Source organism: Medicago truncatula, chromosome 2 (genome assembly GCF_003473485.1).
Source record: "Medicago truncatula cultivar Jemalong A17 chromosome 2, MtrunA17r5.0-ANR, whole genome shotgun sequence".
NCBI lineage: Eukaryota > Viridiplantae > Streptophyta > Magnoliopsida > Fabales > Fabaceae > Medicago > Medicago truncatula.
In genome coordinates this window covers 22,078,239-22,088,488 of record NC_053043.1, presented here as the reverse complement: position 1 = coordinate 22,088,488, position 10,250 = coordinate 22,078,239, and the positions used below count along the sequence as shown (strand labels likewise).

The 10,250-nt window shown below is 34.1% G+C and overlaps 1 protein-coding gene across 1 annotated transcript; it reads left to right on the top strand.

Annotated features, from left to right (window-relative positions):
• Positions 1–253: 253 nt before the first annotated feature.
• Positions 254–8,828, top strand: LOC25488360 (putative ALA-interacting subunit 2). Its single transcript, XM_013608434.3, has 9 exons — positions 254–568; positions 1,497–1,671; positions 2,507–2,568; positions 2,654–2,728; positions 2,826–2,942; positions 5,256–5,326; positions 6,842–7,139; positions 7,678–7,967; positions 8,538–8,828. The coding sequence occupies exons 2-9, from the start codon at positions 1,593–1,595 to the stop codon at positions 8,590–8,592; spliced, it is 1,047 nt and encodes a 348-aa protein (XP_013463888.2). The 5' UTR covers positions 254–568; positions 1,497–1,592; the 3' UTR covers positions 8,593–8,828.
• Positions 8,829–10,250: the final 1,422 nt, after the last annotated feature.

Sequence of the window (10,250 nt, the reverse complement as noted above, 5' to 3'; positions counted from 1 at the left end):
CACTAATAGATCCTCAAATCATTCTTGAACCACATTCTGATAGCTTTTGGTTTTCATGATTGGTGGAGACACCCATTACTTTATATGAATGTCATGTAATTTTATTATTTTGTTTCTTTTAATGTGTAGAAATGGAGTGTCCGAGTTTCGAACTCTGACCCCTGCATATAATATGCAATATCCTAGCAACTGAACTAAGATAACTAAGATCACGGGGGATAAGTGGAGTTTAATTTAACAAGAACAATATTTTTCTTTTGAATCATGAGACGATTCATTCATCCAAACATATACTTTTGAATTTTTATTGAACGAATGAAACAAACCGGCAACAACTATTTGAATCGTAACAGTAACTGGAACGTAGCGTGTTAAATTTGACGGAAACATAAACGAAAAAAGGTTCGTTCCCGAACTCGGAATCTTCTTCCTTCTTCGGCGTCACCATCATCGCTTTCTTCTCTTCAAGCCAAGAATATTTGTAGCACACTCCAATTACCTATTTCTTCTATCATCGATTCTTCATTCTTCCATTTCCCTCTCAGATCTACGCTAAATTCTACCCTAGGTATTCTCTCTTTCTCTCTATTTTTCAATTTTTTCTGTTGATGATGATGATGATTAGAGTTTAGTTAGAAATTGAAAAGCTATTGTTAACAATAAGAGGATCAGTTTGATGCATGCATAGTTTTTGTTAGATATAGAATCAGCTAGAAAATAGGAATAAATGGGGAAAATTTCTCCGTGGAAGTGGTTCCTTGGTAAAAATGTAGCTACCCCTGCGTGTGAAGGCATACTGGAGAATCGAACCTGAGACTTTGAGGACCACACTTCGAGGTCCCAATCTAACACCACCGGACCAACCCAAGTGGGTTTTCCAACCTTTTACCAGCTGAACTATACTTATAAGATCATGTGACTTTAGTTTTATTGGTATTGAAATTTAACAATGTTACTTTATACTCCCTCCGGTCCTTTTCACAGGAAACACTTTATTTTTAGATACAATGAATAATTTATGTATTTGGTTTAGATTCTAGATCAGATACATAAATTATTCAATGTATCTAAAAAGTCAATTGTTTCTTGTATTTAAGATCGGAGGGAGTATTTGTTTTTGTGGTTATTGGAGATGTTCTTTCCTCTACCATGGCCAAACACACCTTTTATAAAAGGCTAATAGGAATTGAGATATTATCATTGTTTTCCAGTAGTGGTTGTAACGTAGCGGAATCAGGACAAATCACCATTGTTTTGCAATACGTTATTTTGTACAAAGTATTGTCAAATAGCGGCTATTGCAAGACTATAGCGATGTACCGTAACAGAATTTGAACAAACTATTATTTTTTTCCTATCCAGAATTGGAAATGCTGGATATTATTGAAGATTAAGTTGTATCATTTTGCTGTTTTTCAATTATCACAAGGGCCGATTTTGGTGTAAGATAAGATGACAACAGGAATTGATTGATTAACATTTAAGCTTTCATGCAGTGTTTGGAAAAAGCAAGTGCTGGTGCAAATTGGGTAGTTGATTTGAGGGGTGAGTGCTGACATACTGACACCTTTTCAAATTGGGAAGCTGTAGTGATGGAACTCGATGGAGGGAGTTCATCAACCATCAGCACAGGTGCACGAACAATTCCAGGACGCCCTGCACGACATGGAGGTGAGTTTTACTTTCTTTTTAGGCATGTTTTCAACTATTTCTGTTGGAGTATGATGCGAAATATTTGGGGGGTACTGCATAAAAGGATTTTCCTATACATGATTTTGTTGTATATTGATATGGTGCAATTGTATAATTAGTAAATCAATCAATCCTTCTTCTTTTCTTACCCTTATGATCTGTATGAGGCAGATAACTTAACAGGACGGTATATTGAGATGTCTGCCGTACATGAATTGGAGGCTATAGAATGATTATTTTTTTATTTGCCTCATCTTGAAGTCTTAAACCAAAATACAAGATTAATTTATGTATTATTTCACAACCAATATCAATTTTTGGTTATTGATGTGCTGGAATAACCAAAATACAAAATACCCTACAGAACATTTAGTTGTAGCCTTGAAGGGCATGTTCTTGAGTAATTACTTTCATCTACTCACTTCTAAAAACTTAAATTGTAGTCGGTTATTGATGTACTTTATTGTTCTTCGACACATTTGCAGCCTAACTTCAGATTTTTCAATTATCAAATTATCATGACCTAATATATACAGAATTGGGCATTAATATTTGAAATCCATGCCATTTCAATGCATATTATACATTCATCTTCTCAACTTACAATAGACTGTGTTTCATAAAGGAATAAAACTTGTTATGATATTTGGCCTTTACATAGACTAAAAAGTAAGTCAGAGTTATCCGATTGGTTGCAATTGATGTTTCTTTCTTACACAGGCCTTTTTGTTTTTGAACTACTTTATTTTTGTTTTTTGCCTTGCTCTTTTCTTAATGGAACTTGTACTGAATGCCATTTGTGGCGATCTTGCAGCACTCTATCAGTTTACACAGCAGAGCCTTCCAGCATGTAAACCTGTCCTTACACCTAAAGCAGTTAGTTCTTTTCCAATACTTGAATATTTTATGGTGCCTTGCTCTAAAAAGTGCACTTTCTTAATCTCAACCATGTTCTTTGCAGGTGATTGCTACATTTCTATTGATGGGTTTAGTTTTCATTCCTGTTGGACTTGTTACACTTCGTGCGTCATATAGTGTATATATCATTTATTCTTACGTTAATTCTATGCAATGTTTTTTCTTCTTTTTCCCTTCAATATCCACATGCTTATTGCAATATGTATTTGATGTAGGTTGTTGAAATTGTGGACAGATATGATATTGACTGTGTACCTGAAGAATATAGAAGTAACAAAGTAGCATATGTAAAAGATGACTCGATCTCCAAAAATTGTTCGCGATTCTTAAAGGTGACAATTCATTTTTCATTTATTTACATCGTTCATGATTATTGCTTCAGGTTTCAGTTTTGTGCAAATAGTGCTATATAATAAATTGGTGGCTCTGTTCCTTCTGCATTTAAATGAGTGGTTGGCTTCCTCTTATAATCTTTGGAAGCTGCCACACAATTTGCAAACCTCTATACTGTTGCTATGCCAATTATGATTAGTTTTAATTGAATACTTAATTGGACAGTAAATTTAGATGAAATAGACAGTGATCTTGCTCTCATGGCTGTTATGGAACTACTAAATTTTATTCTCTTCTCAACTTGATAATAGACTGTTGGAAAGGAATACAAACACATGTGTCACATGTTTCATAATGCTCGAATGCCACTAGGAGATACTTCATACTTCCATTTACTTTCATGTGGTCTAACCATGTAGGTAGGGTCTAAAACCTCAACACTCCCTGCCTAAAATAATGGATTAAACGGGTTGGCACGGTGGGCTCTACCAGTTTTGCCACCCTAACCACAAACCCACTGCCGCTGGTTTGATGAGTGATACACTAATCCATTAGCATGACTGGGTCAATATGACCAATCCTAGTTTAATAGTATTTTATTTAAGTCTCCCTAAGTCTTCGTCTGAAGATGAAATGAGCGAAGATTTCTTCAATTGAGATATTACCTAATAATCATTGCTTGTAATAAGCAATAACTATATCATTCACATAAACTATCATATAAATTTACATCCCAATTGAAAAATGTCAATACTCGATAGAAAATTAAATGATTAGCTTTGCTCCGAGTCCCACCAATTTCCCCTACAACAGTGCTAAACTTCTTGAACCAAGCGCGATGAGATTGTTTTGAACCATAAAGAGGTTACTTCAACTTACACACACCAAACCTGACTCCCCTTGAGGAACAGACCCATGCGGTTGTATCCTTCATAGGGTTTGTATAGAGCTCAAATTGCTCTCTTAATCCATTAATAATTCAAAGGATCTCGATGGCTGGAATCTCTTGAACACTGCACATCTTAAATCTGCCCAAATGGGTTTAGCCTTTTAATATTCAACCACTTAAACTAGGGAAATTCCTTTTACTCCATGACCACCTTTATCACCTGTAACCTCTTGTATTGCATTACTCCTTTCATCTGAAAATACAGCTCTACCCTCTTCAGCCACTGGAAAGCATCTTCCCCATGAAAACAGAGAAATTTGATCTTTCTCCGCCTCTCGTCATCCATACTTGCCTCGCACTTGGAACCCACCATGTAGCCACCCCTTCATTCTACTCTTGCTTGCTTCACATTACTTTCACATGAACCATTCCCAAGGTTCCTCCCAAAATATGAATTCTCAGCAAAGTCACTATAATATCTTCCAAGGTTTTCATCCTCTCATTTGCATGTTGTCATTCTTTCTCTGCTTGTCGTACCCAAGATTTGTAACCATCTTTGTGGCACCTTCCTCAGATTCCATCCTTTCTTATAACTTGTCTAACTTATTATGTCTCCAATCTTGTGCTAACCATGAACTCCCTGGACGGAAACCAGTTATTAGAACTGATAAAGCAGAGGTAGAAAAGAAAATATATTTATTTCACTGAGCTCTCCTTAGAACAATGTGTCCTTAGGAAAGAACGAATTGTGGAGAGACACCCACAGGGAATTGGAGAGCCTTTCATCTCCCAGACACTTCTAACAACTACATCTGTCCCATATTAAAAGACCCTCTTTTGAGATTTTTAATGTTCCATAATATTAGACTATTTTCAAAATTTCACATGCATTAATAGTTTCTTTACAAAAATACCCCTATTTATTTTATATGATTGGGGAACGTAGATCCGCTTTCTCTCTCATGAGACCATAGTGTCTAAGAACAAAATGTTTTGACTATACTTAATCTTATTCGCTCCATATAACAGTGTGTTTGAAAACTATTGTTGGACCTATTATCTCTATAAATATGACTTCTCAATTTTTTTGTTCTCGATATCCATCTTGTGATTGCAATCTGTTATGAGTTTTTACTCTTCAAGCGAAAAGGACTCGTACTGTTATTATGAACCATGGAAATCTTAACCGGTAATAGATGATGATGGCTTAAGGCATTGTTGAAAAGTATAATTTGTTATACTTGCTTTTTTTTTTGTCGTAACTTTAGTTAGAACTTTTATCATTTGGTTTTCATTTAATTTAATTCTATCATAATTCTGGGCTGGGTAATAAACCGCTGACATCTTTTCTGAAATTAATACTTATGATGTTGATCTTTTTAGCGTTTCTTGGTTGTGTTTACACGTTACAATTTTTTCGTAGGTACCTAAGTCTATGAGAGCGCCAATTTATATTTATTATCAGCTTGATAACTATTACCAGAACCATCGACGGTAAGGATTTTTTATTTCAATTTCAAATAGTGTTGAAGTCTTTTAATAGAAAAAAATATGTATTTTTTTGATTCAATGTTGTTTTCATGTTGTTGTCGTTTTGTTCTGTCTCTCACATTTATTTCCTTTTATTTTTTATGTTTTGTTGATCTACAAGTTATCGTGTTAGAATATTAGAATATATCTTATAATATCCTTATATCATGTTATAATATTTTAGTTTATCTCGTAAGATCAGTTTGTAATCTTAGATCATCTTAGATTATCTCATAAAAGTAGTTATATATATTACTTAGATGTTGTTATGTTTTGTTTCTCTAATTCTCTATTTTTAGGATTAAGAGTCTTGTATCCCAATAAACAAGGATTAGTGGATAATCTTTTTTCTATCAAGTTATTATCAATAGTATTCAAAGATCTTTATTTTTCTCCTCCTTTTATGTATAACTCATAATTTCAACATGGTGTAATAGTCAAGGACGGACCCACTTAAACTAAATTTGGGGTAGCTGCCGCCACTAACTTAATTATTTGCTTGTCAATGTTTAATAATTTTTTTGGGCCCCCACAAAAAATGGAGTGTTTCCTCCATTAAATTACTGATCTTTCAAAAATATTGGTGGAAACTAGAAAGAATATTGCGCATCCATTGACATATTTACTAGCTTTGGTTTTACATCTATCAACTGAACTGAAACAGTTAAATTAATTTTTCTGATTTGAATTTGTGAAGTATCAAATGCATAGTTGGGAGATGAATTGTTGAATGGTTTCGGTCACATACACAGGGAGGCGTTTTTGATAGTATTGAAAATGAAATAATCATACATCAATTTCAAAATATGAAAATACGTAGAAAGTAGTTATAATTTATAAATGTTGATGTCTTCATCTTTTTTAGTTTATAATTTAGTTTTTGTAATCTCCATTTTTTTGCTTAATGATAATGATATCATTATTTCATCGCTAGTCTATGAATGTATTTTTATATATACCGTTTATAGTTTATGATATTGTTCCCACTAGTCAAACTTTTTTATCGTGGGATCTATGGGTTATGTGTCTATAACACTCCCTCCCCGTTGAAATTATGTATAAGTATCATTTACTGGTCGTCTCAATATTGGAAATCATGTATTTCAAGTTAGTGCTTCTATAAGTATGTTCAATACGAATCTGAATGTATGTCCTCTGATGAGCCAAGTTAGTTTTCTTTCTTTTATATTATCTAAGTGCTCTTAGGTTGTACTCGGCTTACTGTCATTTCTCCTAAACAATCATGGGTATATTTGTCAAATTTTGAAAATTATTGCTAGCATGTCATAGAATTGTCTTTGAATTTAATATCATTTACTGTATTGAAAAACATTTCTGGTCTAGTCAAGGTCTGTACAATAAAATGTTTTTGTTAATTCCTCCATTCTTTTCCACTAAAAATATAAATCCTCCTGGATTTTCTTTCAACTTCATGCTTTTATTTCTCTTGCTCATTCAAAATATTCACAATTTGTTTAGGTATGTAAAAAGTAGGAGTGACCAGCAGCTCTTACATGGACTTGGATACAATGATACCAGTCCTTGTAGACCCTTAGAGTCTTCGAATGATCTTCCTATTGTACCTTGTGGATTGATAGCATGGAGTTTATTCAATGATACATTTAAGTTCCGTCGTGGACCATCGGAATTGAAGGTTAATAGGAAAGACATTGCATGGAAGAGTGACCGCAATCACAAATTTGGAAAGCAGGTTTACCCGTTTAATTTTCAAAATGGTACCTTTACTGGAGGTGCAAAGCTGGATCCCAGTATTCCAGTAAGTACCGACCGCTTTTGTCATCCTTTCTTGTGTGACAACTTGTTTTGATTTAAAACATTGCCATTTACCTTTCATTTGCCTAATTTTCACCTATTTTACAGAATTCCTGGTAGTTAAAAGATACTGATTCCATATAGTTTAAAAATGATTACAGTGTTATTTTATTCATGTTGGTTTCATTTCATCCCAATACTTTGTATTTTGTAATAGTATTTAGCTGAATTAGCTTCTATTTTCTCCTTTTTTTAGTGAAACTTCAATTGGTTTTTTCTCACATAATCAAATCACTTGAATGATTTTCTGTCATCTTCTTGTTTGGTTCTAGTCTAGCTTTCAGTGTAATTTTTCCTGATCTTACTTTTTCTTGTATGTTCATTCATCTACCTGAAGTCCTTAACATTTTCATTTCTGCAACTTGAAATATTATAGGTCTAACTGGACATGAAATCTGATAATATTTTCTTGTGTGTTGATTCTAAGTTCTACTATGTCATTCTCTTTCTCCCTGTTGTTCATTCTGATTTCTGTATTTCAGCTTAGTGATCAAGAAGATCTCATAGTTTGGATGCGGACTGCTGCTCTTCCCACCTTCCGAAAGTTGTACGGTAAAATAGAAGAGGATTTGGATGCAGATGATGTTATAGTAGTCAATCTAAAGAATAACTATAACACTTACAGTTTTGGAGGAAAGAAGAAGCTTGTTCTATCAACATCTAGTTGGCTTGGTGGAAAAAATGACTTCCTCGGAATCGCTAATTTATTTGTTGGAACCTTTAGTATATTGATCTCCATCGTCTTCCTGGTGCTTCATATGAAAAGTCCTAGGTAATATAATAGTGTCCATAATTGACTATTTGCTTTTTAATATCGTGCATCTGACACCACTAATTCATCATGCTGCATCTACTACATGATAGCCTTTTTTCTCCATTATATTTCTGCTTTCCTACATCCAGTTGTTATTAAGAACTTTTATTTTGAGGTTAAAATGGTTCTAATGTTAAGTAAAAAATTGTATCCTGTCAGCAAACAAGAAATTATCACATCATTAAAGTAATAAAGGTTTTTGACTTTCCATTGAAGTTGTTAACAGACTTTTAAACTGGTGGTGGCATTTGGTTTACGGTCGATAATGGATTCAGCTTAAGTAAATCATTCTAAATGCACATATCTATGCTAGTTATTGTATAATCATGGAATTTTGCGAAACTGAAAATTTGTAAATAAAAGAAAAAGAATAGAAATGTGTACATCAAACTCATGAATAATTCCCTATAATATTATTTGTATAGAAAGCATGTGACGATTTCTCTCATATTCTATCTTTTAAAACTGATTCTCCCAATCATTTTCTGAGCTTGGGTTATATTTACCTGTGCTTCCTTTTTGAAGCAGACCTTATGGGGACACGGCCTACTCATCTTGGAACAAGAAAAGCATTTCTAGCTGATAAGGTACGTGGTACATTTGAAATCTTTCAAAGTGAAAACTCGAGATACATATTCTTGTAACAAAAGCTATTGTATTTGATAGTCAGCCCATGGTACAGCAGAGTTTTTTCATAGGGAAAATGCGATACATGTTCTTGTTAGAAAAACTAATGTATTTAATTGTAAATGGCAACGCTGAGTTAACATATTTCAGTTTAATTATAATGGAAACAAGCATACGAGTGTGGAGTAATGATGAGAAGCATTGCAGGTATACATTGGGTTATAAAAAGTTAGAAAGAAAATAAAGAAATACACTGTCACATATTTTTAGCACTTTTATAGAGCAGAGTTGGTCGATTTATTAAACCCATTTACATATAATCGTTTATAGACACTTCTAGTTTAGATGAATATATTTCTGTAATGATGGAAACTGAATGCTGCTATGTTTTTTTTTTGAGAGGAATAAATCTATTGCATTTCATTAAGGATAATGCTTCATCCAACGAAAGACACAAATACGAAAGCCACGAAATGACATGCACCGTAGATTAACACAAACACACGACCATGATTGGTGTGAAAGTTAGAGTTAATAGTTTTTTATTTTTATAAAATAGGACATCGTTGTATTCTTGTTATTCTTGGGAAATTCCTTCGTGGCATTTAGCATTGCTCTTTCATTAAACAGAATGTGTTCAATACAATTTGGTATGGTAACCAATATTTGGGAGCTAGCTGAAGATAAGGCCGCCTTAGCTAAACTATGGGCAACCTCATTTGCTTGCCTCCGTACAAACTCAACACAAGAGTTTTCATAAAATTGACTAAAGAGAGTTTTACAATTATAAATGATATTTCCATACTTTGTAGCATCAGTATGACTGGAATTTATGCCATCAACTACTCTTTTTGCATCCATCTCAAAGTCAACGGTTCCCTTGCAACAAATGAACCCAATCCATAGCAGATAAAAGACCTAAAGCTTCTCCAACATGTACTTCACACATAGGGCTGAAACAGTACGTTCTAGCCAACACAAAGTGACCGTTCTCATCTCTAATGCACATCCCTATTCCAACCAGATTCTCCGTCTCGGAAAAAGCTGCGTCAATGTTGCATTTAAACCTCCCTGACCTTGGTTTTATCCACTTCACATTGCTAGCTGGGTATTCTCGTCTGAATACTTCCTTGAATGGACCTTGCTGCCTTCCAATCTTCTAATAGTGATTTGGCACGATCAAAAACAAAGCCTTGCGTATCAGTTACTTCTTTCCAAATCTTATTATTTCTCTGCTTCCAAATGCTCCATATAATACAGCCAAAAAGAGAAGCATCTTCATGTTGCAGTACCTGAAGTGTTTTGAAGATAACTTCCTTGATATCCTGATATCCCTCTAGAATAGTTACAAATCTGAGCTCATCTTTGTTGCACTTGGAATACTTGACTTATTTGGACTTGACTGGAAATGATTTCAATTTGAGTCCAATTCCTATGTTCGTAGGTTCCATGGGACGTCTTGAGTATCTCTCTCTCTCTCTCTCTCTCTCTCTCTCTCTCTCTCTCTCTCTCTCTAATGCGGCTTTCAAAGGGAGGATTCCCAACAATCTTGGAAATCTCAAGAATTTACACTTTCTTGGTCTCGGCAACGTTAATTATCCCGATTTCAGATCC

What these genes read in the sequence shown, in the direction of transcription:
- LOC25488360 (XM_013608434.3), top strand. Translation starts at nt 1,593, where the DNA reads ATGGAACTCGATGGAGGGAGTTCATCAACCATCAGCACAGGTGCACGA. An exon ending in CACTTCGTGCGTCATATAGT is followed by an intron (nt 2,729 to 2,825) that starts GTATATATCATT and finishes TATTTGATGTAG; the next exon opens with GTTGTTGAAATTGTGGACAG. An exon ending in TATTACCAGAACCATCGACG is followed by an intron (nt 5,327 to 6,841) that starts GTAAGGATTTTT and finishes CAATTTGTTTAG; the next exon opens with GTATGTAAAAAGTAGGAGTG.